Raw genomic sequence first — 27,710 nt, 5'->3', positions numbered from 1 at the left:
GCGCCGCCGGCCCGCCCGCGCCCGCCGCCCCGCAGCCCGCCTCCGACGGCCGTCCTCTCCCCAAGATGTGGCACAACGTCGGGCTGACCCTGCTGGTGTTCGTGGTCACGCTGCTGATCGTCCTGCTGCTGATGGTGTGCGGTGAGTGGGGCATCCGCCGCGGGGCAGTTCCACACGGCGCTACACACGCCCGCGCGACTCGGGGTGCTCGCTTGTTTTCTCCGTCCCTGTCTCTGTCTCTCTTTTTTTGGCTTTAAATGTCGTGGATGGACAAGTGTCTTAAAATCATCCGCTGCCCACGTCGCTCGGGGGAGATGTGCCCCTGACCCAGGACAGGCCCTCTGGCATCCTGGAGAGGGAAAGAACAGGTTCCAGGGCTGGGCATCCTGACTCGGGGTTAAACCAGATACTGCTTGCTTCTCGGGCAGCGTCTGCTCCTGATTGCCGTTCTTACCACTGTCTGCCCAGATTTTAACCTTGGCCTGCATTCGAAGGTGAAGTGATTGGTTATTCCTTGTCCTTTTTTTTTAGAGGTTCGGGCCCTGATGATAATGAGAACTTTCCGTTCCTTCATTGAATCAGGGGGTGGGGACAGAGTTGGGTATGAAACCCTCCGTGAAATTGTTTACTTCGAGTTCAGGCTCAAACTAGATTCCCGACAGAAATGTCTAGGCTAGGCAGAACTTAAAAAAAACCCCGGCTATATTAAACTTCCAGGGTCAGGTAACCTAACTCTCAGTTTTGTAATAATGGTGCTGTTTTGTTTGCTGTGATTTTTTGACTTTCTTGGGTTGAGACGACATAAAACTTTCTTCTCAGGGTAATATTAGCGTCATTTTAGATCTTCTTGACTTCTGTATGTACAGTAACTGATAACCACAGGTCTCTGAGCAAAGTGGCTGAGCAGTTGTGAAAATTTGGGAAGTAATTGAGAACCAGATGTCAGTGAGCTTAATTTTTCATAATTCCAATATATTGAAGAATGGGTTCAGGTTGATGCAATAACTAAGCAGAAATAAAAATAAATACATTCATTACATGATGTACTAAATGCTCAGTATCGACTGTGTTCGGAGAAGATATGTGTGCACTTATGCAAATGCCTATATATGTATTTGTTTTTATATATGTGTGTGTTTATTTTTAATTTTCTTGCTTTAGGAAGGAACCGGAGTTAATAGCCTTTCTTTTCTGATGATAAAACAATTGAAAAGCCTTTCTCGGTTTCCTGCTTGCGACGTCAGGATTTGGGGCTAATTGTAGATATGTGAGATTCTGGAAGTAAAGAAAAGCAGATCTGTGTGGTTTGTTTGCATGTGGGGAAGGAGGAAAGCATGTAAGCATATGCTTTCTTTTCCAGTCTGAAGATGCGAGCTGCCTGGAAGTGGGGATGTGACACATAGACTGTACAAAACCTTGGGTAGAATATTTGCCCAACTGGGGGCATCAAAATTCCCGATTGTTACTACATCATACTTGCTCTCTCAGCTCCGGAGAGCTATTGAACTTTGATTTTACTCATTTTTCTGAAAATATCTTGCCTTTGGTTTCAGAAAATATTGTGGAATGAGAGGTGAGGTGTGGTAAGTAAAAAAGAACATCTTATTTTGATTGGAATGGTTCAGAACTAATAATAGCTTTATGAAGAAGTAATTCAAGCACTTTTTTGTTGTTGTTGTTGAGAGAGCTAATGATGCTCTAGCTTCATGGTTTGACTAGGATGGACCTGGGGGGCTTGGGGAGGGATGAGAGGTTGGGGGGAAGGATCTGACCAGACTTGAGGCTCGAGAATCTCAGGCCTTGTATTAGTTTGCAGGGATGCCATAGCAAAATACCACATACACTAAACAACAGAAATTTATGTTCTTACAGTTCTAGAGGCTAGAAGTCTGAGATCAAGGTGTCAGCAGGGTTGATTTCTTCTGAGGCCTCTGTCCTTGGCTTGTAGACGGCTGTCTTTTCCCGGTGTTCTCGGTGGTCTTTTCTCTGTGTGTGTCTGTGCCCTAATCTTTTCTACTAAGAAAGCCAGTCATATTGGATTAGGGCCTCACCCTTATGAATTCTTTTAACCTTAATTAAGTCTCTAGAGGCCCTATCTCCAAATACAGTCAACATTGGAGATTAGAAACCTGTGACTGTCCCAAGAAACTGGTAGCCTACTTTATTTTAAAACTCTGACTGGCTCTTTCACATAGTGAATTCTGATGTTCAAATTCCAGGTTCCTGGGGAGGTTTTCTTTCTCTTGTCTGTATTGGTTGTATGTACTTTTTTGCCTCTCATCCACGCTAAAGTGTTTTCCACTACCACTGTTCACTGAAGTGGCCCTTGTCAAGGTCAGCAACAAATGGTCTCCATATTACCAAGCCCATGGTCACTGGTCACTTAGTCTTAATTGTATTTAACCTCTCATACTCATTCCATATAGGTGAGCATTTCTTCTACGAAGTATTTCTCTTGGCTTTTGTACACTATACTTTCATAGTATTCTTCCGACCACAGCTCCTAATTGTTTACCTTTTTCCTGGCTTCTCATCCCCTAGAATTTCTTAAATATTTTGGATCACAGTCTCTGATAGGAAATACATTTTACATTATTCCCAGTACATTTATAAGTATACAAATTACATCTACCAATCTGTTTATTTATATACATTTATCTGTCTCACTATCATCTTTCTGTCTCTGAAATAAAAATTTTATGGACTAGTACTTGCCCTTACTCTGTGAAATAATGCATGCTATTTTCTATTATATTTCTGTATTATAATACAAGTATGTATTTCTATTCCTTTTTCCTTCTGGTCTTTCCCTATGATAACCTTATCTAGTCCTGGAGATTTAAATATTAACTGTAGCTAATGATGAAAATTGATTATCTCCAGCTCTCACTTTTTTCCTGCACCCAAGGCTCATGCATCAAATAGCTTTTCTTAAAAAATTTTTTTTTTTTTTTAATTTTAGAGAGAGAGTGAGCTGGGGAAAAGGAAAGAGAGAGAGAGACTGAGAATCACAAGCAGGCTCTATGCTTAGCGCTGAGCCTGATGCGGGGCCCCATCCCACGACCCGTCATGACCTGAGATGAAATCAAGAATCAGATGCTCAACCAACAGAGCCACTCAGGCACCTCAAGTATTTTTTCTTTTCTTTTTCTTTTTCTTTTCTCTCTTCTTTCTTTCTTTCTTTCTTTTCTTTTCTTTTCTTTTCTTTTCTTTTCTTTTCTTTTCTTTTCTTTTCTTTTCTTTCTTTTTTTGAAAGAGAGAGAGCAAGCATGAGCTGGGTAGGGGCAGAGAGAGAGAGGGAGACAGGATCCAAAGTCAGTCATGACCTGAGCCCAAGTCAGACTACGTGTAACCAATTGAGCCACCCAGGCGTCCTCCCCCCGCCCAAATGTCTTTTCTTAATAGCACACTTGGATGTCTAAAAAGAATCTCAAACTTAATACATCTAAAACAGAACCCCCCCCCCCCTTTTTTTTAAGTTTACTTTTGAGAGAGAGGGAGGGAGAGCATGCCAGGGAGAGAAGGAGAAAGGATTCAAAGCAGGCTCTGCGCTGTCAGCACAGAGCCCGATGTGGGGCTGGAATCCACCAACCATGAGATAATGACCTGAGCCGAAATCGAGAGTCAGCTACTTAACTGATTGAGCCACCCAGGCACCCCTTCTCAAGTGTTTTTAACAAAAGAAGCAGTTTCAAAAATAGCACTAAAGGCATAAAGTAGTTCCCTTCAGTCCTCTGTTTCACTGTTTTGCCTATTTACTTTCATATTCGTAAATAATTTATTCATAGCTAGTTCTTGATTTTGCAACGTAGGCATTATTTATTAACCATGGTAGAGTCCCCACTTCTTTCCTTGCATGCCATTGGTAACTACAGCCTTTGGCTCATTTGAGAGTCAAGATTTATATTTTAACTGTGTAAATAGTCCCTGCTGGTCAAATGATGTAATATGACTTCACTTCCTTTCTTGTATGGTTCTTCATTTTTCCTGAAGTTAACAGTTGCCTTTTCAGTTTACCTCCTAGTCTTACTTTTTTCCTGGGTGCACACTGTTTTTGCCCCTTGGTCTCGCTCTGCCATCCAACCCCAGAGCTCTCCTTCCATCTCGCCTCCCCTTGACTTTCTCTGCCGGCACCCTTGTTTTCTGGATCTCATGTCATCATCATTCTCAATTTATAATCTTGTTTTGCAGGAGCACATTTTCTGGTTGCTTTCTGAGAAAAAGAATGCATGGAAAATAACCTTTTTGAGCTACTAATGCCTGCCTGAACATATCTTTCATTGATGTCAAAATGTCTTTCATTGATGTCAAAATGTCTAGAAAAACTTTCCACCTTTATACGTGATTGATAATTTGAATAATTGTCAGGTGGTAGATAATTTTCATCCACATTTTAAAAGTGATTACTTTATTGATTTCTAGCTTCTTAGGCCTGGTTTTAAGAAATCGAATGCCCTCTGTGTCTTTGTCCTTATAAGTAACTTGGTTTCTGTCTCTAGATACTTTCTGGTAGTTTTTTCTATCATTGTTATTCTGAAATGTCATAATTATATGCCTTGGTATATTCTCTTCCTTCCATTTTTCTGGGTCCTTTCAGTTAAAAACACTTCTGTTAGTTGGATGTTGGACCTCATGGGCTGGTTCTGTAGTGTTACCTGTTTATATCCTATTTTTTTATCATTTCTCCTTTCCCTTCTGGGATATATTTTGGGTTTTATCTTCTATCTCTTATGTTTTTATTTCAGTTACCCAGTTTTTAATTTCTGAACTTGTTCTCTGATTGCTTCTCCAGAACCTCTTTTTGCTTTATGCTTTTATATTTTCTCTTTATAAGCATGTTAGTAATACAGTTGACTCTTGAACACGAACCCCCACACAGTTGAAAATCCACAGGTAACTCTTGACTCCTCAAAAACTTAACTAATAGTTCCCTGTCGACAGAAGCCTTATTGAGAACATAGTCAATTAACACATATTTTGTGTATGCATTACAACTGTATTCTTTCAGTAAAGCAGAAAAGAAAATGTCGTTAAGAAAATCATAAGGGAAATACATTTATAGTACTGTATTTATTGAAAAAATTCTGTGTGTAAATGGACCCGCACAGCTCAAACCTGTATTGCTCAAGGGTCAACTGTAGTTTTTAATGAAGTGTTTTTCTTCTCCCTGCATTGTCTTTGTTTCTTCCATATCTTTTCTTTTGGTTTGTTTGCTTTGGATTCTTTCTGCGATTGGAGATTTTTACAAATGTCTACTGCTCTGTTCTGTATTCATGTTTAAGGGTGAGGAAGTAAAAGTTGGTAATCAAGTCTTAGTGTCAGTTCTGGCAGCAAGTTCTTCTTCTCTAGGAGAGTCCCCAATTGTTGGTGGCTGGAGGTCTCTTCTCCATGGGTATTTCGTGTTTTCCGAGGAGCATCCTCTCATTTTCTGCTTGGGTGCTTTACACTTGGCTCCCTGCGTGTCAGCTTTGCAAATAGCCTTTCCGCCAGTCCTTTTTTCTTTCCTCCTCAACCCTCCCGTCTTCCCATCCCAAGTCCTGATCTTTTCCATAGTTCTTGAGTAAATTTTGGCTCCATTTGATATTCGTCTTTCCAGCCGTCCAGACTTTTGTTTCCTTTGCTCTGCCAGATCATTTTACCACCCTTTAGAAAATGTCACTCCTTGCTTAAAACCTATCCTCCTGTGGCTTCCCGTTTCCCTTGGAATACAACCCAGATCCCTTACTGTGGCTGCAAGGATCTGCCTGATGTGGCCCCTCCTGCTTCTCCGCTCACCTCTGTTCTCCTCCCCGCCGCTCTCACCTTTCCACCAACAGGCCAGCCTTGTACTCTCCCCAGGGCCTTTGCCCTCAATCTTCCTCTGTCTCTTCACGTGGCTGGTTCTGCATCCACGTTTCACATCCGCTGCTGTCTCAGAAGAGACCTGCCCCGTCCGCTTAGGGTAACTCACCCAGTTACTTTTTATCTCGGCGATCCTTGGTTTTCTGAGCTCTTAGCCCTTTCTGAGGTGAGCTGTTTTATGAGTTTGTTTTCCCCAGTTAGGGTGTAAGCTCCATGAAGACAGGGACCTTGTTTGGCTGGTTCACGGCTCTGTCCTTGGATTTGAGAGTAGTGCTTGGCCTGTAGTAGACCCTCCTGTATTTGAAGAAAGAACAAAGAAAGATGCCCCAGTATAAATTATTAAAACTGTTAGCAACAAGTCTTCAGGGTAGTACAAACCAAGGTGGTCTCAAGATGGACAGCCCTCCTGTTGCTCAAGATGCACTGAAGGAACTCATTCATGTTCAGGTGCTGTGGCAGTGCTTATGGGTATCCACAAATTAATGAAGCATAATCCATGCTCTTGAGGGCCTTTTACTCCAACGGAGAAGACACTCAAAGAAGGTAACCATATTAGGGAAAGATAGGATAAAATAGTCAGAGAGGGAAAGGTCAGGTAGGACCTGAGGTCTCTGGCTGGGGAAAAACACAAATTTTGGAACAGTTATGGGAGGGTCTGACCACAGCAAACTCCTTCGGGCATAAGGTTCCTCTGAAGAATGTAACAGACCACATACTCCCCCTACCAGGAATTTGACAAAAGACCTAACTAAAAATAAGTAGTAGACCTTAAAACCTTATGACCCACAGGGAACAGGATGGCCACAGACCGCCCCTCATACAATAGAAAATAGCCAATCAAAAAGGAGTGAGTAGGCTTTTAGAGTTACCCAGGCAATAAAGGTGGCACCTGAGAAGAAACTCGGGGAAGTAGAGAGGCCTGAACAAAACCCTGTAAAACAAAGTCCCCTGCTATCGTCACAGGCATTCACTTTCAAATGCTCCTTCTCTTAGAGAGCTTTCATACTATTCTTACTTTCTTGCACCCTAATAAACTTTTCCCTGCTGTTCATTTTGTGTCCACCTCTTTATTCTTCGAAGTGGCAAGACAGTGAATCCCAGGTATTGAAGTTGCAAAAAAATCCTGCAATGTAACTTGAGTAAGATCTAGGCTTCTGAGCTCCAAGTTCACATACATGACTCTGCTCCTTTTTCTTGTTATTTAATAGAGCCCAGAATCTTTACCCAAAACAACTCCTTATTTTCAGTTTATGCACAAAACGTTAGGCATTGTTTTTACCTTTCTCATTTATTTCCATTTATGGTCAGATGTCATATGCCCTTTCTTCCCTCAAATATTTGAACCTCTCTTATAAGCATGGTTCTGAGATACAAAGATAACTACCGAAAACCTGGTTCTACCACTAAATCACAAATTCTGGAAGAGGATACAAATTAGTTGTTACTTTCAGCAACAAATTTGTAAGAATCTAAGAAAAGGTCTAAGGTAGGCACATTGTATTTTACATGAAATTCATCAAGTTGGGTGTGTGTACTTATTCCCTGTTGTTACCTGATTTTCAAAGAGAAACAAATGTTTTCTTTGTCCTGTGGCTTGAAGAGTAGTCATCAACTAAGGAGTTCAACTCCATGGGATAATAATATATTTGGTCTTTGTCCTTGGTCTCTGGCAAAAAGTTCCCCAAACCCTTAGAATTTTTTGGGGATAGGAGCATCTTTCCTTATTCATAGCATCTTTGGACCATTGCAGGGAGGTGGCTCGGGGTGGGGCCTCTAGGTGGTTTGAGGGGCTGGTCATTAAGAAGAACAAATGGGATTAGAGGGTGGCATGTTTCAGCTCCACCCCCTGACCTCCCCACCTCGAGGAGGGAGGGGGCCTGGAAATGGGGTCATAAAAACTCTCGAACAACGAGTATAACAAGCATATCTAAAAGCGCATTCTTGATCTGGGAGCCTTCTCCATCTCAGTAAATGGCAGCTTTGTCACTGTCCTTCTAGTTGTCTGCGAGGCCTCCCTAACCTCTCTCTGTAAGATACCCGCCTTTCACACACCTGCCCCTTTCCCTCACAATACTTTATTTTTGCCTAGATTTCCTTATTGGGCCAATATGTTTCAGTAAAGATGGTATTTGGAACATGGCAGGTGTTTCACGAATATTCGAATGAATGAGTAAACGAATGAACGCTTAGTCCTTGAAGCACTGGCTAAGATGAGGTTGTAGATGGAGGCAGGAAGCACCCAGATTGTGGCATTTTATATGCATCGCCTGCAGAATTTATGCTTTCTGATAGACACTGGGGAGCTGAGAGTTTTTTAGCAGGAACTCAGAATTTTATAGGCTGTTCTAGCTACAGGGTGTGGACTGGGGAGGCTAGAAGCAAGGAAGGCAGGTAGGTCAGTATTTAGGGTTGATGAGAGTTTGAAATCAGGAGGCCACGGTGTAGGGGCTGGGAGTGGTCGTGGCCTGACTGTGGCACGGCCTAACAACAGTGATGCCACTTCGTCTGCTCTGTCTGCCCGTGTCTGAAGAGCGTTTGAGATTTGAAGCCGTTAGGTCACGGGAGAGCCTCAGTGGGGGCCTGCAGGAGCAGAGAGAAGCAGCTGTCTGTCTCCGTGGGCACATTCTCCCTTCCCTAGGGGTTGGCTTCCTTGTGCTTCGTGGTTGAACCTGGCTCAGCAGACCCCAGACGGACAAATCTGCAGGCCTGTCTAGTGCCCAGTCCCGGGTTCCTGCTGTGCTGTTCTCCCTCGTCAGGGAGCTAGTGAGCAGAGTTGGACTCTGGCTGATTCAGCTTTAAAGGCAACCAACACTGCCACTTACTTACTAGCTGTGACTTGAGCAGTGCACACAACCTCTACTTTTAGCCGAGTGCAAGTAATAGAATCTGGGAATACGGAGGATCGTATTCGTGAAGAAGTTTGAATTAACTGATGTGTGGAAAATAGATTTTCAAAGGTTAAGTCTGGTCTTAGACACATAAACTGTCCTTAGATTGAGATGGATGATAATACACATTTCAAAGACAGTGAGAGAATAAGGTAGAACATGTCTGTTGGTCACAGAAAAGGAAGGACAAAATTTGTTGAGTTTACAACAACAACATGTATACAGTAGTGTGACCACCACCGCAACCAAGATACAGAACTTTTTGATCACTCCAGAAGGTTCCCTCATGTCCTTTTGTAGTCAGTTCCTCAAGCCCCTGGGAACACTTGCACTGCTTTCCATAACCATAATTTTGCCTTTTCTAGAATTTAATGTAAATGGAATCATACAGCATGTCTTTTGTGTTTGACTTCTTTTCCCTTAGCACAATGCTTTTGAATCCATCTGTGGTTTTGTATATATCAGTGATTCAGGTTTTCAATTGGTGGATAATATTCCATTGTATGGGTATACCACGATTTGTTTATCCTTTTGCTGATTGATGGATGTTAGGATTTCCAGTTTTGGTTGATACAAGTATTACTATTATTATTAACATTCATTTACAAGTTTTGCTGGGGTATATGTTTTCATTTCTCTGTGAGAAACTGCCAAACATTTTCCATTGCCAGCAGCTATCTTGTCAAGTGTCTGTTTACATTTTTTGCCCATTTAAGAAGTTGCATTATCTTTTTATTATCAAGTTGTAACAATTCTTGTGTATTTGGGGGGACAGTCTTTTATCAGATACATGTTTTATAAATATTTTGATGTGTCTTGCCTTTTAATTTTTTTTTTTTAACATTTATTTATTTTTGAGACAGAGACAGAGCATGAACAGGGGGAGGGCCAGAGAGAGAGGGAGACACAGAATCTGAAGCAGGCTCCAGGCTCTGAGCTGTCAGCACAGAGCCGGACGTGGGGCTCGAACTCATGGAGTGCGAGATCATGACCTGAACTGAAGTGGGATGCTCAACCAACTGAGCCACCCAAGCACCCCGCCTTTTCATTTTTAAGTATCATTAGAAGAACAAATGTTTTGTATTTTAAGTTCCATTGATCAGTTTCTTTTATATTTCATGCTTTTTGAATCCTAAGAAGTCATTGCTTACCCCGGGGTCACAAATACTTTTTCCTATGAGTTTTATAGTTTAGGTTTTACCTGTAGGACTGTGATCTTTGAGGTGATTTTTTTGTGTATGGTTTTTGAGTTAAGGATCAGGGCTCTTTTTTACATAAGGGTGTTTTAGCATCATTTGTTGAAAATGATGTTTTAGCATCATTTATTGAAAAGGCAGTTGTTGACAATCAGTTGACCCTATATATGAGTTTATTTCTGGACTCTTCTGTTTCAGTGACATATATGTATCCTTATACCAATTGTGTAGGTTATGCAGTGTTACTCTTTTCAAAATGTTTGCTATTCTAGATCCTTTGCATTTCCTTAAGCTTCAGAATCAGCTTGCCAGAATAGACCTATTGAATCTGTAGGTGAAGGTAGAGAGATTTGACATCTTAAGGGAGACGGGGAACAGGGGAGAGAGCAAGAAGAAAGAAGAAGAAGAGCGAAGATAGCAGGAAGAAGAAGACGAAGAAAGAAGACAGAAGAGAGAAAGACTTTCAGAATGACTAATACGTTCCTCCTCTCACCCTACCCCCTCGTCGTCCATCCCCTATCCCCCCCCCTTCTTCTTCGGACTTCAATTTCTCTCAGCAACATTTTACGTATTTCAATATATAATACAATTCTTGCATTACTTTTGTCAAATTTAACTGTGAAGGTTTCATATTTTTGGTGCTGTTGTGTGTGGTACTCATTTAATATTTGCTCCTGATATGTAGAAATATAAATGATTTTCATATATTGACAGTGTATTCTGCAATGCTGCTAAATTCATTTAGTTTTTGTAAATTCCATAAGATTTTCTACCCAGAGATTTGTATTAAGTGCACATGAAGATTATTTTACCTATTCTTTCCAGTATCTGTGTCTTTTTTAGTTTTTGCTTCATCGTACCTCTCTAGTATAGCATCGAAAGAGCTGAGAGCAGATCTTTCTCCCTAATCTTTCAGAGATAAACATGTCGTCTTTCACTGTACAGTGTAATGTTAGCTGTAGGCTGTTTGTAGATATTCCTAACATTTTTTTTTAACATTTATTCAGTTTTGAGAGACAGAGACAGAGTGTGAGTGGGGGAGGGCCAGAGAGAGAGGGAGACACAGAATCCGAAGCAGGCGCCAGGCTCCGAGCTGTCAGCATGGAGCCTGACACGGGGCTCAAACTTCCCAGACCGTGAGATCGTGACCTGAGATGAAGTCAGCCACTTAACCAACTGAGCCACCCAGGCGCCCTGTTTGTAGATATTCTTTATCAGGTCGAAGAAGAAAACTTTCCTTCTTTTCCTAACCTGATGAAATGTTTTAGAAATCAGAAATGGATGGTGGATTTTTTTTTCAGATGCTTTTTCTGTGTTGAGATGATCACGTTCTTTAGTGTTTAAGTGTTTAAGTCTTAAGTCTTTAAGTGTTTAAGTCTTTAAGTGTTTACATGGTGTCCTACACTGAGTTTTGAATGTTAAAGCAACCCAACGTTCTTCAGATAGACTCTTTTTATATGTTGATGGTTATCCTTTTCATATGTATCTTTTTTGTGTATTGCAGAATTTGTTTCATGAGGAATATTTGTAGCTTTCTTAAATGCTTTTATCTGATTTTGTCCTGAGGGTCCTGGGAGACCTCATCAAAAGTGAGTGGGGAAGTGTTTCTCTTTTATTTCTTGGAAGGAAGAATTTACTTAGAATTAGGGTATTAGTTCTCTCTTGCTGCATAACACATTACCACAAACTTAACGGCTCACAAAAACATAATTATTTGTTCACAGTGTCTGCAGGTCAGGAGTGTGGGGATGGCTTAGCTGGGTCTTCTGTCCATCTCACAAATGCAGTCAGGGTGTTAGCTTGCCTCTTACGGCTGTTGGCAGAGTTCAGTTCCTTGTGACTGTAGGACTTGTGGTGGCTTGCTTCTTTAAGCCAGTGGGCGAATCTCTCTGATACCAAGGAAAGGCTCAGTGTCTCTTTTAAAGACTTAACACTTAATTTAGTTGGGTCCTCCTAAGATAATTTCCCTTTCAGTAACTCAGAATCAGTTGATGGGGACCTTAATTGTCCCTGCAGAATCCTTTTACATGTGTCTTAAAACCTCATAAAAGGAGTAACTATCCCATCACCTTTGCTGTATTCCGTTGGAAGTAGGACACACGTTGTGGCCGCACTCATGGGGACAGGTCACACAAGAGTTACACGGTGGCTTGACTTCTTTGAGGTTACTAAGCTGTGTCTGCCACAGTTCATACTTTCTTAAATGTTCCGTAGAATTAATCTGGGCCAGAACTTTTCTTTTGGGGAAGGTTTTAACTACAAATTCAATTTTTTTTAAAAAATTTTTTTTTCCACGTTTTTATTTATTTTTGGGACAGAGAGAGACAGAGCATGAACGGGGGAGGGGCAGAGAGAGAGGGAGACACACAATCGGAAACAGGCTCCAGGCTCCGAGCCATCAGCCCAGAGCCCGATGCGGGGCTCGAACTCCCGGACCGCGAGATCGTGACCTGGCTGAAGTCGGACGCTTAACCGACTGCGCCACCCAGGCGCCCCACAAATTCAATTTTTTAAATAGACATTGGGCTACTCTCATTGTCTGTTTCTTCTCAAGTGAGCCTTTATGTCCACAAAGTGGACATTCATAGAATGAGTATTCTCTCATTCTTTTAATACCTGTAGCATCTGTGATGTGTCTTCTCTTTCATTCCTGATATTGGTTATTTGTGTCCTTTCTCTCTTTTTTCACATGATTAGTTTGGCTAGAAGTTTATAAATGTTATTGATCTTTGCAGTGAATCAACTTTGGTTTCATTTTTTCTTCCCGCTATTAGTTGTCCATATTCTATTTCATTGCTTTATGCCGATATCTTTATTTTCTTCTACTTATCTTTTTTAAAAAGTCAATCAGCCTTTTTTAAAAAAGTTTTTTATATATTAACTTTGAGAGAGAGTGAGAGAGTGTGTGTGGCATGAGTGGGGGAGGAGCAGAGAGAGAATCCCAACCGGGCTCTGCTCTGTCAGTGCAGAGCTCTACGTGGGGCTTGATCCCACAAACAATGAGATCTTGACCTGAGCTGAAATCGAGGTGCGTGCTCAAAACTGAGCTACCCAGGCGCCTCTCTTCTACTTACTTTGAGTTTAATGTGTACTTCTTTTCCTAGTTTCTCATGGTGGAAGCTTAGATGATTGATTTTAGGCCTTCCTTTTTTTTTTTTTTTTTTAATGATGAAATAAATTTCTTTTCAGGTATTGCTTTTGATTAAAAAAATTATTCAGTTCAAGCTAATTTTAGTTTCGCCTGTGAATTCTGGTTTGAATGGATTATTTAGGAGTATGTTGCTTAAATTTTGAATATTTGATTTTTTTTCCATATATCATTTAGTCATCTATTTCTACTTTAATTTTTGTTCTGGTCAGAAAATACATTTTGTATAATAAAATTAAGAGAGTTTTCTCTTGGGTGCCTGGGTGGCTCAGCCGGTTCAGGGTCTGACTTCTGCTCAGGTCATGGTCTCGCGGTTCGTGGGTTCAAGCCCCACGTCATACTCTGTGCTGACAGCTCAGAGCCTGGAGCCTGCTTCAGATTCTGTATCTCCCTCTCTCTCTACTCCCTGCTCTGATCTGTCTGTCTCTGTCTCTCAAAAATAAATAAATGTTAAACAAAAATTTTTTTAAGAGAGTTTACTCTTAAATTTATTGAGACTGATTAATGGTGTATTTCGGTGAATGTTCTATATACACTTGAAAAGAATGATTATTCTACAGTTATTGAATAGAATGTTCTGTACGTGTTAGGTCAACTTGTTTGATAAGGTTGTTCAGTATCTTTAAGCAGTTCTGTCCACTTGTAACTACATTATGTAGTAGGCATCTTCAGAGCCGTGAAATGGCTTAATTGGTGAAGGTCATTAAACCCTTAAACTCATGGGTGGTTTTGTCTGTGTGTTGGGTGCTGAGAGGATGGAGGCTGGTTGATTTGATTTGTGTATCTACTCTTTGCCAGACATGCTCAAGACATAGGGAATAGAGTGAAAGACACTGATAAACCATACCATTTCCTAGTCTTAAGAAACTTGTGTCTTGGGGGGAATGAGAGACAGTTATTAATGCAATGAGGACGGAAGTGAGCACCCAGTGTTAAAGCCATCACCCAAGATAGCACCACACTGAAGAGACAGTGCAGTAGGAAGGTTTAAAAGTTATGTATCAATGATGCTTAAAACCCTTAATAACAGTGGTAGTAGCCCTGCATCTATAGAGTTTGCCCTAGAGAGGAAGAGACTGGAGCCTAGGCAATAGTAACAATGGTAGTAACAATTCATATACGTTTGTTATGTGCCAGGCATCTTTTTAGCCTATTATATATATTCTTTTTATTATCAGTGTCACTCTCTGAGAGTAGGTACTGTTATCTCCACTTCACAGAAGAGGAAACTGAGGCACGGAGAGGTGAACTGGCCCAAGTTGCAAGTAAGTTGTTGAGTTAGGATTCATGGCCAAGCAGTGCGGCTCCAACATGCATATGAGCTATAGGAGATTATGCTGATAATCCAGTTGGCAGATAATAAGGTTTTGAGCTGGGATAGAAAATGGCACTGGGAATGTAGAGAAGGAAACAGATGGAAGAGGGTTTATTGAGGTAGAATATTATATAGCACTGAGGTAAAGTAGAGGAGGGACAATGTGCTGAAAAGGAACTACTTCTCACCAGAGAGATGGGGAGAGGATATAATACCCGTTACGGAAAGAAGAAAATCAGAAGGAGCTGTTGTTCAAGCCAGCCATTCCTCCCTCGGGTTCAAGAAAGGTGGAAGGCATGGAGGGAAAATTCGGTTATCATTTGTAATAGAGGTAATATTTGGATCTGTGAGAGTGTTGTGGTCACCAACGAAGAAAATAGGAAAGAGGAGAGGTTTTAAAAGGCAACTTTAAAAATGTTGTGTTTATTGGGTAAAGAATTTTGAATGTGGAGGTATTGGTGGTTCAACCTTGTGTTGACTCAGTAGTGGTATTTCCAGGGGCTTGTAACTTAGTGTTGCCCAGTGGGTCATTACCAAAGGGGCGGGCGGTAGAGGGAGTATTGTGGTAAGAGGTGGAAGAGCATGGCTCTATTTTTACTTAGCCTGTGTCCATGGCCTTGAATATATTATCTTAGAAGTGAGCCTTAGCTACCTTCAGATTAAACTAAAAATCAGTCATAGGGTTGAAAGTGGAAAAAAGCTTTGTACAAATGGAGACTGGTATTGAGCCAGGTAGTTAACCACTTCGATACCATCACGAAGGTGAGATTACGTAACTCCATTGGACTGATTCCACCAAGACAAGAATTTGTGATTATACTGTAGCTGGGCTTTTGACCTGAAAAGATCTTGGGTGGTGATATCAAATTCTCATTCTCTAATTGAGGTTTTGTGTTTAAATCTGAACTGGTGATTCTGTCCTTCAGCCATACTTTCCCCACAGAAATCTGTGATATTTGATACACTTTTAAAATTCATTGCTCTCTTTTGCCTAGCTGGCTTTCTTCAGTGGTTGAGTCACTTTCTCTTATTTTCTTATCTAGAAAATAGGGATAATGATTCCTAGTCTCATTAATTCAGAGTGTCATTGGGAGGATTAGAGGAGACGTTGAATAGAAAAGCACTTTGTAAAGGGAGAACTGTATAATTACAACCGTCCCTTGGGTTTGTGGTGTGTTGATGGTGTTGGTTCATCACTCAGGTTCATCTGCTGTCACCACCCTTCTGCTGCCAGCACGTTTATCTTGCACAGGAAAACAACGTACGATGTGTTTCATGAAATTCATCCTTTGAGCTAATAACGCTTAATTGTTGGCACACGCAAGAGAGTGCTCATTTGCTTGTCCCAGAATATACACCCTGTGTTGCCAGCCAGTGTTTCTGACATACAGTGCTTACCAGTGTGAGACCAGCGAGGTGCAGACTTGCCTTTGAAACTGTGAAAAACTGCCCCACTCGTTTTAACACGTACCCATCTAATTGTGGACAATTCTCCTCCGCCACTTCTTTTCTCCCTTCCTCCTTCCCATTTCTCTCTTACTAAATCCCAGGACAAGGCACAAGACACGCATCCCATAGAGTAAGGTTAGGTAGGGAGTTTGTGGTACCTGCATATCAGGTCTCAGTGGGAGGGATTATATGAGCTGTACTCCCGGGAGAGTTCCTGAGAGTTCCTGTCGGCTGTAGGTGTGCAGGGTACAAGGGTAAGTCCTTTTCGGTAAAGATAGCCTTCGTAGCGTTTATTCTTCCTTTTATCCCACTCCTCCACAAAGATACATACACGTATCTGGTAGAAGTTAGTCACTAGGGCCCAGAGTCCAAATTGAGCTGGTCTATTAATATGGAAAGTCACAGTCGTAAATCTGAACTGTTGATTCTGTCCTTTGTGTCTGTGATGCCTTTCCACCTCCCGGCACGCACTCCCCTCTCCTATTCGATGCCGTCTTACGTCAGTAACACGTAGATAGAGTGTGATGCTTCATCTTATGTTACGCAACTTCCCGTTTGTTTTCTCTTATGTTCACAGTATACAACAGAATGAACTTCAGATTCGTAAGTGTTTCATTAAGTCATTCTGTTAACCGGGTCGTAACCGAATTCTACTTGGAGCAAAGGTATGATTGTTCTTTACGTCCAACTTCTGACCATCCGTTACATCCTTCATTACACATCCATCGCCCCCCTGCAGCGTCGCCCCCCTTACCAGCGATGCGTGGGACAGTTTCTTTGTAGCTCCCCCTCATACACTTACTTTGGCCTATTAACGGTTAATGTGGCTCTTGTGGCCTTTTCTCAAGTGGGATCTTCTCTGTTAGATGGCCTGGTCAGCTGGTTTCTTGCCTCCTCCCCAACTGCTGATCCACTGCTCATCTTTTTTTTTCCTTTTCCTTGGCCCGTCTCCATATTTGAGCTGCAACAGCACTCATGTGTCTTCTTCATTTCTTTTTTCCAAACCTGCATGTGCATCAGAATCATTTAGGGAGCTTTAAAAAAATGAGTAAGCGCAGTCCTCGGAGTATGATTTATCTGGCATGAGTCTTTGGGAAGCTGTAATTTCTCAAAGCTTCCGAGCAGAGTGTGATGAGTGGCCAGTTTGAGTGATTTTGTTGTGAATGGCTGTAATGTGGTAGTCACCTATCGTTAACGAGGGTCATTCCATTGTATAATGAATGCTTTTGAACTTGCCTTGCATTTACATGTGTTCTTTTCTGTAAAAGGGAGAATATGACTCCCAGGCTTCTCTGATCTCACTCACCCCTCCTTAGGTAAGTAGTTTCTCATTTCAAGAGGTTGAGGACTTCTTGCAGTGTGGACATTCATTAAAGGTTGCACTGTGTTTCAGTTTTGAAGGAATCAGGGTGAGGAGATTGAAGGTTTTGAAGGAATCAAGGCAAGACTATTGAAGGTTTTGGTTAGACTTTATCCATCAGAAGAATTGTCTGCCTAGCTCTGGGATGTTTTGTTTTGGAGTGACTCAGTGGAGACTGTCCTCCAGGACTCTGTTGCTAATGGAAGTAGAAGAGACAGCTTTACTGGCTTCTTTCTCCAGGCTATCCCATCACCCCCCTGCTGTCGCTAAGATCACACAAATTCTACGTGGTAGGCCCGACAGCCACATTCACAATACCCAACAGAGGAAATGCACACTGGCCCTGGGGCTGACCTGTGACCCAAGTTGGGATAGAGATTCCAGGGTTTTATTTTATTTTCTTATTTTATTTTTTAATTTAATTTTTTTTTTTTTTTTTTTAGTGTATGAACTGAGAAGTCTTTCATAGAACTGGGAAGAAGCAGCTATGTGCAAGATAAGCCGAGAAGAGAGTGAAGCAAGTGTGTAGAGGGAAACAGATAATGCTGTGAGAACTACCTCAGTTCACAAGAGTCTTCTTGTTCTGTCCCCAGTAAGGTGCTTCTTCCCATGCATTCTGAGGCTCTCCTGTAAGCTAACAATAAATTCCCTCTTTTTGGTTAAAATAAGCCAAGGTTTCTGTTACTTGAAGGAAAGCTGCTTTATTAACCTAAGAGGAGAGGAATGTGTATATGCCTTTCTACTTTGTATTTGTCGTAAGATCAGTACAAGTAAGGTGCTGTAGATGAATAGATCAGGGCCCCGTTAATCAGCTACCAGGAATACGTGAAGAAACAGTTTAGTTACACTGAGTGACAGTTTGGCCATTAAATATGTGCAAAGCGTTTCCTGTAGTACCTGTCCCCAAGTCGGACAAAGAAAAGTTAGCTAATATGATATCCATGTCTAATTAACACAGTCAGTGACTATCTTATTGGTTTTATCTGGCACTGTGATAGTACCTCTCTTAGTTTTTTGTTTGCTAAGTCATGCTTTTCCTGGTATGTACCCACTGGGGTTTTAATAATGGTTCTTTTTCTAAAATAAATTACAGCCTGTGTGATTGTTTTTTTGTTTTTGATCAAATTGCCTGGAATTTTCGGTGTCATCCTTTGTTCAGACTACTAATACTCTTTGTAGAAGCATGAGATGTTACTGTTCGTAAGTACTGTGATATGGAAACTCCTTTCCCCCACATCTGTCTTCAACAAATTCTATCTCTGTAAGAACGTACTCATTTTACTTGGAGAACAGCTTGTTGAACTTCCCTCACTTTAGTGAATACCACTGCAGTTCTTATCAACACTGCAATTTCTCTCTTAGCTTTGCATTCCTACCCTGTCATTATAGTAGCCCCTGAAAAACAGGCACGGTGAGTATTTGTTCTTTGTGGCCGGCCAGCAGAGGAACTCCGTATCTGGAATTCTCTACCTCACGATTTTTTGTGGGAAGCAGTGTCACTACCCACATGCTCCCCCCCCCCTCCCCCCCCACTGCCAGCCCTTGCATATCTTCCACCCAGACCAGAGTGGGGAGTTTTCTTTTCTCCAGGTTGGGGGATAAACATTAGAGGTGTGAAGTTGGATGGCTTAGCTGGTGTGGGTGAGGAGGGGGTGCTGAGCCGTAACTTACTGCTCTGAACTCAAGCGTCTCGCTGGCAGCCACATTCTGAATTTTGACTCGAGATTGGATCCCTTACATAGGTTGTTGGCAGAGATTGAAAACATTTTTTTTGTTTTCTTAAAGTTGAGTTTGTGATCTCGCTGAATGCTTTTGTAGCTTCCCGAACTGACTGTGACAGCTGTCTTCAATTCCTTATTTTGTAGATTTCTGTGCTAGGAGACTTCGCTTTGTCTTAACCATCGCAAGGGCACTGTAGTGTTTCATGGTGGAGCTCCAGTCATGCCAGCCCTTCACTGTAGTCTCTTTTTTAATAAAAAAACTTAAACCTCCCTTACGTTTCTTTATGGTCGTTTTACACCTTGCAGCCACTGTTGGAATCTTTGTGTTTTATGAGGCCAAGACTGTCATCTTTGATAGTCACAACTAATCCAAGAGTTAGGGGTTTTCCTTAGTATTTATTGAAATGAACTGGCTCTGTGATGGGCATTGAGGAGGGCACTTGTTGGGATGAGCACTGGGTGTTGTATGTAAGCGATGAATCACGGGAATCTACTCCCCAAACCAAGAGAACACCGTATACGCTGTATGTTAGCCAACTTGACAATAAATTAAATTAAAAAAAACAGTTTAAAAAATATTGAAAATAAAAGAAATCAACTGGCTTTAATAATTTAGGCCAATTAATGGCATTGGCGTGTTTAAACCTACACATCTATAGAGTGTTCATGATTTACTTACAGTTTCTGACTTGTTTTCCCCCTGATTTTCCTGTTTATCAAAACCCATGTGTGTCTGTTGTAGAAAAATTACGTTCAGTACAGGGAAGTATTAAAAAACTGTGTAGGGCCCCCATGTCAGTCTACAGATTCACTGTAACCCCTATTAAAATTCTCACGGCCTTTTTTGCAGAAATCAACAGTGCAATTCTAATTCACATGGAAATGCAGAGGACTCAGAACAGCCAAAACAACCTTGAAAAGAACAAGATGGTAGACTTTCACTCTCAATTTCAAAACTTAATACAAAGCTACTGTAATCAATATGGTGTAGTACTAGCATAAAGATATCGTACATCAATCTGTGGTCATTTGACTTTTTTTTTTTTTTTACCACCCCACCTCCTTATGGTCTTTGATTTTTAACAAAGGTGCCAAACAATTTAATGGGGAAAAGAACAGCCTTTTCAACAAATGGTTCTGGAACAACTTGGTATCCATATGAAGAATGAATGAATTTGAATCTCTCATACCAAAATTAACTAATAAATGGATCAGACCTTAAAACTAAAACTTTTAGAAGAACACAGGTGTAAATCTTTATGACCTTGGGTTAGCCATTGGTTCCTTAGATAGGATACCAAAAATAGAAGCAAGCAAGAAAAAATAAATAAGTTGGATTTCATCAAAGAAAAAAAATGATAAATTAGGCTTCATCATAATTGAAAACATTTGTACTTCAAATGACATTGTCAAGACAGTGAAAAGACAACCCACAGAGTGGGAGGGAAATGTTTGGAAATCGTATCTAATAAAGTCTAGTATCAAGAATATATAAAGAACTCTTACAAGCTAAAAGACAAACAACCTGTTTTAAAAAGTAGGCAAAGGAATTGAATAGATATTTCTCCAAAGAAGATATGCAGATGGCCAGTAAACACGAAAAGATGCTCAACGTCTTAGTCACCAGGGAAATGCAAGTAAAAGCCACAGTGCTACACCCACTAGGATGACCGTAATGGAAAAGGTGGACAATAAAAAGTCTTGGTGAGGATGTAGAGCAAGTGGCACCTCATGCTTGCTGGTGGGGATATAAGGTGGCACAGCCACTTTTTGGAAGACGGCCTTAGCAATTTCACAAACGGTAAGCACAAAGTTACCATATGACCCAGTAGTTGTACTCCTAGTTGGACTGTTGGGTGTCCAAGAAAAATGAAAACACGTCTCTTCAAAAAACTTGTACACAAATGGTCCTTGCACCAAAAGCAGAAACGCTTTTTTGTACCAGCCCAAAGGAGAAGCTACCCAGATGTCCGTTCACTGTTGAATGGTTAAACCTTAGTGTGATGTGTCCATGCACTGCAATACTATTCAGCAATAAAAGGAATGGAATGATGATGCCTGTAACCACGTGGATGATGAACCTTGAAAGTATACGCGGACTGGAGGAAGCCAGACAGAAGACTACATATTGTGATTCCATTATATGAAATGCTCAGAATAGACAAATCCGTAGAGACAGGAAAAAGGAGACGAGTGGTTGCTAGGGGCTGGAGGGAGAAGGAATGGGGAGTGACTGCTGATGGATACGGGGTTTCTTTTGGGATCGACGAAAATGTTTGGGCAGACACTGACCACGGTGATGGTCGCACAACCTTGTGAATATACTATAAACCACTGAATTGTATACTTAGAAGAGGGAATTTTATGCTATGTGAAACATATCTCAATTAAAAAAAAGATAATTGACAAATAGAAGGCACCTCAGATCCCACTGCCCAGGGCTTAGGTGCTACCACAGCTTAGGTGCACGAAGCATTTTACAAAATGCTTACTCAGTGCTGGACTCCTGAGCCCTGTATGTACCTTCTCATTTAGTTCTTACAGCAGCTTTGTGAGTCTTCTGTCAGAACTGGGACTCCTGACTCCAGAGTTTTTTCTGCTAATTCTCTGTGCCTGTGTTTACAAAGAATTTTGGGTAAAGACAAGAGCATGCTACTTTGGAATTTTATTAAAATACTGTTTTACAGAGTTCAATGCTTAACTCACAGTTGGCCAAAATATATTTGTGGTGTGGTTTGGTTGGTTAGCATTCAGCAGTTTAGGAAGCAAATACTTGGGAAATAGGGTTAAATCCCTGAAGTTATTAGTCTTTTAATACCAAGGAGCTTAGGTTGATCTTTTTTCTTTCTTTCTTTCTTTTTTTTTTTTCCTTCAGAGATTGCAAGAAAGTAACAAGTAGAATTAGAAATTTCCTTCACTGGCCATTCATCCTGGTCTGGTGTAATGCTGGGGGTAGAAGAGGTGCTTGGATTTTGTTTTCATATAATGCTCCTCATCAGGATATGCTGTGATCAATTGCTTTTCTGCTAGAAGTGTATAAAGTGGAAGGCACAGTGAAAGGCCCTTGCATGGAAAGCTTTGTTATAGTGGTTACTTTTGTTTGTCTTCATATACTCTTAACATTTCAGACCCAACTATCATGGGTCACAGGTTTTATCCTGGTGCACTCATTTATTGATTGATCCTTATTCGTGGGCACCTAAAACGTAGTGAACTTCAAACTTCTCGTAAAACAAACAAAACTTGGTAGTGATTTTTTTTTTATTTGTAAGTAGAGTTGTTCAGACTTTTTAATGACTCTGACATGAAAATGCCATGTTTTTAAAAACCTTGAGCCTCGGTAGTGGTGCTCTGGCTTTATTCTTTTGTCGTGTAATGAAAGAAAATGTATTAATTTTCTTTGAAAGTTTATTATTTCTAGAAACTTATGAATAGCTTGAGTCTGACGGAAGTTCATTTTTGTTTTATTTATTGATTTTGAGAGAGAGAGAGAGCAAGAGAATGGGCAGGGAGGGGCAGAGAGAGAGAATCCCAAGCACACTCCCCGCTGTTTGTGCAGAGCCCGATGCGGGGCTGGAACTCATGAACTGTGAGATCGTGACCTGAGCCGGAACCCAGAGTCGGACGCTTAACCTACTGCTGAAGCCCCCAGCGCCCCTGACCAAAGTTCCTACTGAAGTGCGGGGTGCCCCTGCCATGGCATGGCCTTCACCTTGCAGTTGAAGGAGACTTGGTTTTAGTAAATATTAGCACTGAGATGTGAATGTCCAAGGAAACGCAGAGTGTATTCTTTTTTCCCCAGAAAAGTGCTCTCAGAAATTTGACTCTAATAAAATAAACACTTGGACGTAGATATCATAATCTCATCATAATTTTAATGTAGATGGACCAAGCTTGGATTCTAAATTCCACGAAGGCAGACACTTTTTACCACCCTTGTATAATGTAAGAGTTTATTGTTACTCCTTGTCTATAGTAAATGCTTAATAAATGTTTGTTATATAAAAATATATTTGTAATCACATATATATTGGTATTTTACATACTGTTTGGTGAAATACCCCATGCCTATACAATTAACTAGAATGTTCTCAATTGATAAAATTGCTTGTAATAATTTTTCTTAATGTTTCTGTCTCTTTTTAGGTTGGTATTTTGTATGGCATCTTTTTCTATCGAAATTCAAGTTTCTGCGGGAACTGGTGGGAGACACAGGATCTCAGGAGGGAGATCATGAGCCATCAGGCTCTGAAACAGAAGAAGACACTTCGTCATCCTCCCACAGGATCAGATCTGCTCGCCAAAGGAGGGCACCTGCTGATGAAGGCCACTGACCCCCAGCCCTCGTCTTGTACTAGTGAATGATGAAAGGCAGTGAGGAGCCTCTGTCTTTAATGACTTGGCTTTGCATTTTTTTTTACTTGGATTTTAAGTCCAGTTGGAAAAAAAAAAAAAAGATTTATATGTAAGCCATATGAAAATAAAGGGAATTAAAACCAAATCAGACCATTGCAAATTCCATCTTAAAGAATAATCTTTTGCTTCACTAGCTTTCCACTTACATACTTACTACTCTTTGCCTCCTGGGCTTATTTTCTTGCACTGGTGTGAATCTGGTAAACATTACAGGCTTGAGAAACCATATTTTATTAGTTCTATAATGTATGTTGTGTTTTTGTTTTTGTTACCACGTGTTAACCTTGTCTGAAAGTGGGATGTAGCTCATGATTACCGTCAGCCAGGAGATGGTTATGATGGAGTTACCCAACCCGTGCATGTGTGCACGTACTAATAGCTTGACCTAGACAGCGTCATCACTGTGTTATTGGTGTCAAATGCGTCAGGTTTAAGAGGCATTTAAAAATGTCTTCAAAAAGATTGCACTATGATTCAGCATTGAAACGAAAAGTTATCGTGTACGCAGAAAAGCATGGAAACAGGGCAGCCGGGCGCACGTTCGGTATCAGCGAAGCCAACATCCGTCGCTGGAGGAACGACCGTGCTTCCATATTTACTTGTAAAGCGACAACAAAATGCTTCACGGGGCCTAAGAAAGGAAGATACCCACAAGTGGACGAAGCTGTACTATGTTTTGTTGGTGAGATGCGTGCAAAAGGATTGCCTGTCACGCGCCAGGCAATGCGGTCGAAGGCGGGAGAAATTGCCAAAACCCTGGGAATAGACGAAACAAAATTCAAAGCAACGAGAGGCTGGTGTGATCGATTCATGCGCCGAGCAGGACTGTCTTTAAGGCGTCAAACATCGTTTTGCTCCAAGCTGTCTGCTGACGTGAAACAGAAGGCCACGGTGGAACACCCTTTCAAGAAACGCTGCCTCCCCAGTGCTCTGGGTGACACCAAGGGTGCTGTTCTGTGGAAGCGAGCAGACCTCCGCGGCTGTGGTTGGAGAAGTGATTCAGAAGAGTTGGACTCAGAATATGAAGTTATAGTTATAACTTAACCAGTTAATTCATACACTTTCTTCAGGTATGTGCAAGATTGGTGTGATAAAAACCCGTTTAACTCTAGAACAACGTTTCACTAAATACCAACATTCTACATGCTAGGAAGGCATTGTGTCGGTTTAATTGCCTGTTTTTTCTTAGTGGTACACATGGTGCCTCCTACAGTTGATGGTATCTTAGGTTAAAAATAGTTTGTAAATTTATTTTTCTTTGTTGGATAGCGGTTATTTATTGGGGAACTTCGTCCTGACTCTTAGGCTGTTACAATGGTCCTCTAGGAGATACAGTTTTTTTTGCAACCTATTCAAGGTTTTAGAGTAGTAATTTAGGCATCTAAGAACTGTCTTCTACTTCAGGAAGAGGATTAGTTTCTCCCTTTTGTGTGGGAGGACTTCATGCTCAAGGCATGCGTTGTGGAGAAAGTACTTCTTCACAAACGATTCAGTGACAAGACCTCAGAGGTCCTGGGTATTGAGGATAAAATAGAGCGGTGACCATGCCCGCCTCACTGGAAAATGATCTGCCGGGTGCCCGTGTTTGTCTTCACTGGACTTTGGACTGGGTGTTCACCAGGGAAGAGAGATAGGAATTCAAAGACCCTTCCCGTTCAGTGTTACCTGCTCTGTACAAGAATGAACTGCAAAGCCGGTGTCTTGTATTAATCCAAGTTCTTGTTAGGTTTCTCCCCTTTTTTTTCCTCAAGAACTAGTCATCATAGACGCTCCCCTCTGTTTTACAACCGTGTGGAACCACGTCTGATACCTCGTCTTTCACGCCCATAGTTGGTTTGTTAACAGGCGCACTTGCTGCGCCCCAGCTTGTGTTCCTGAGGTTTGCCTCTGCCGTCATTGTAGCCCTTTGGATAAACTGAAAGGGAATCTACAGACCGTAAGTTTAGTTTTCAGTATTTGCTGGGGGAAGATCCCCAGCAACTGAGAAGAGGCACATACTCTTTCTGTCATTTCCTTATTGGATGCAGTTTTCTGTTTGTGACTGTGGCGATGAACAGAACCGTGACACAAGTTGCAAGCATTAATTTTTGTGCTTCATTCTAGCTGCATTATCATGTTAAAACGGTCATCAGCTAGAAAAGAATTAATGCCTAAAAGCTTCTTGGTTACTGGGAGGATATTTTAAATAGGTCTTTCATAGTCTAATATTTTGAGCTGTGGATTCTGCTTTCTGGTGTGTACCTTAGGTTTAGATACTAATCATAGTTGCTGACAAACATTAAGTAGCCAGTGAGCTTCTGTACTGTTTCAGTATTAAAGAACGATGGCTGGTGTAACTTCATAAAATCTGCAGGGGTCATCCACAGGTGACTACAAATGAATCCATGTGAAGGTGTACATGTTGGTATTATTTACATTTATGCTTCAGGGATATCTTTTTTAGTAGGATTTAGGGAAACGGTCTGTTGAACTTACTTAGGAAATACATCCAAAAGCATATTAAGTAGCTTACACCCTACCACCTTTTAACTCTTCGGAGTGCAAAAGAAATCACTGATGCCAGTATGAATGTTTTGCAAACCAATTCCTTTGTTTAAAGCTTTTATCTTTCTTGCATTCCTTTTGCCCTCGATACACTCACCGTAGTACGTATTCCTAAGGCCGCCGCTAAGATAGGCGAGAGGAGTGTTAACACACAATTATTTGTGTGGGATAATGTTTCTGTTCCCATTTCTCTGTTAGTGCTTTTGTAGCTGTGCTTAACCATAACTTCATAAGTGCATTTTCATTTTCTCAGTGGGAGACTGACTAGCCTGTGGTTAATTTTGAAGCTTAGAAGGTTCCGAGCATTAAGAGTGCATTCAAGTATCCATCTGGTCTGAATACTCACAGAGATGGTGACCAACTATGCCATCTTTTGAGGATTAATTCTAAAATTGAGGACTCTGATAGGTTGTTTCATTTCCTATCCAATCAACCATTCCCACATCTCTTTTGCCTCTGACACTTTTGTGAAAATTGCCTGTATCAAGCGTACTGGTTTTCATTGCTCTGATTCCAATGCCAAAAAACACTAGATATTTGTGTGGCACTGTTCAGTGAGGTTTTTAATATTTACATCAAGCTAAAAATAGAATTCATCCAATGGATTTTGTAGTATTGTTTTCATGGTGGAAACATTAAATACCTAGTTTTTGGGTGAATAGCTAATTCACCTATGTGCTGACCCATTTCTTTAGATGATGCTAGGCTTAAAAACAAGTTCAACTGTTATTTTGCTGAAAGGTGGGAATATATTTTGCTGGAAGATGGGTGAACCATATTAATGGCTTCACAAAATGTTACTTTAAACCAAAATGTGTTGAAAGATTTGAAAGTAGTGCTCTTTTATTTTTAGGAGCAACGTAGTTTGAAATTACTTTAAGTCAACAATGCAGTATTTTTTAAAGTCCGTTTTTCTTAAAAGTTGTGTTTTAGTGTAACATGTAACCAATGTAACATTAGATTTTTGACTGGTAAACTTCAGGTGCTTTTATATTTGAAGTTGACTTTTAAAAGCTAATGAGCAGTACTCAAAGGTTGTAGACGTTGGAGCAACTAATAGAGTCTAGAATTCGAGCACCTAGTATCGTCTGCTTTTAAAGTATCCTATAGCTTTTAACTTAAAGCATAAAGAATAGCATTTTATCTTATATTACTAAAACTTCCATTTTCCATTTCTTAATGTACATGGGCTGCCTGCCTTATGACCAGTGTTTAACAGTAAGTACCCTTCCAAGTCAGTTCTGTGCATAACCATCCACCAAATATGGCTTCTCTGGTTTCTTAAAGGAAACATTTTGTGCTGTGCTATGATGCATTGCCATCCTGCTGCTTGACAAATAGGTCTGTGTATAAGGAATTAGAAACGTGTGCATCAATAGTACCATTATATAACGAGATGTAAAATTAGAGTTAAGGAATGTGTGTAAATGATCATTCACTGTTTTTGTTTCAAAACTGGTCACTACTATATACCTAAAGCTTCTGTGGTTTGTTTGATGTTTTAACTTTCACTTTAAACTGCAAAGAATAAATTAAACTGAAAACAAAAGTTTGGTATGTGTCATTGATAAAGTATAGTAAGTATGAAGGGTACCTGGGGCATGAAGGGAGTTGAAAGCAGTCATTTTTCCCAGTGGTCCACGCTTCACCACATTTTTCACACTCTAAGAGTCTGTAAGAATTAAAGTAACCACGGTCCTAGTGCCATGAAAGTAATTGACGTAGAACCCAAAGGACATAGGGATTTGAGCTAAATTGCTTTGCCCATGTATAGCCTTTGGCTCTCTTCTCATATTTTATCCAACACCCTCAAGATTGTTTTGATACTCTGT

General features: G+C 40.8%; 1 protein-coding gene across 1 annotated transcript; it reads left to right on the top strand.

The window, feature by feature from the left end:
- Positions 1–30: 30 nt before the first annotated feature.
- Positions 31–27,427, top strand: SMIM13 (small integral membrane protein 13). Its single transcript, XM_030314852.1, has 2 exons — positions 31–141; positions 23,065–27,427. Exons 1-2 carry the CDS (start codon positions 66–68, stop codon positions 23,250–23,252), a joined length of 264 nt encoding a protein of 87 aa, XP_030170712.1. The 5' UTR covers positions 31–65; the 3' UTR covers positions 23,253–27,427.
- The last annotated feature ends 283 nt before the right edge of the window (positions 27,428–27,710 follow it).

The sequence above is a fragment of the Lynx canadensis genome, chromosome B2 (assembly GCF_007474595.2).
Source record: "Lynx canadensis isolate LIC74 chromosome B2, mLynCan4.pri.v2, whole genome shotgun sequence".
NCBI classification, from domain to species: Eukaryota; Metazoa; Chordata; class Mammalia; order Carnivora; family Felidae; genus Lynx; species Lynx canadensis.
The sequence above is the reverse complement of the archived record's forward strand: the minus strand, read 5'-3'. Positions and strand labels throughout refer to the sequence as shown.

Coding starts and splice junctions, on each gene's coding strand:
- SMIM13 (XM_030314852.1), top strand. CDS start 66: ATGTGGCACAACGTCGGGCTGACCCTGCTGGTGTTCGTGGTCACGCTG. Junction 142..23,064: donor CCTGCTGCTGATGGTGTGCG/GTGAGTGGGGCA, acceptor GTCTCTTTTTAG/GTTGGTATTTTGTATGGCAT.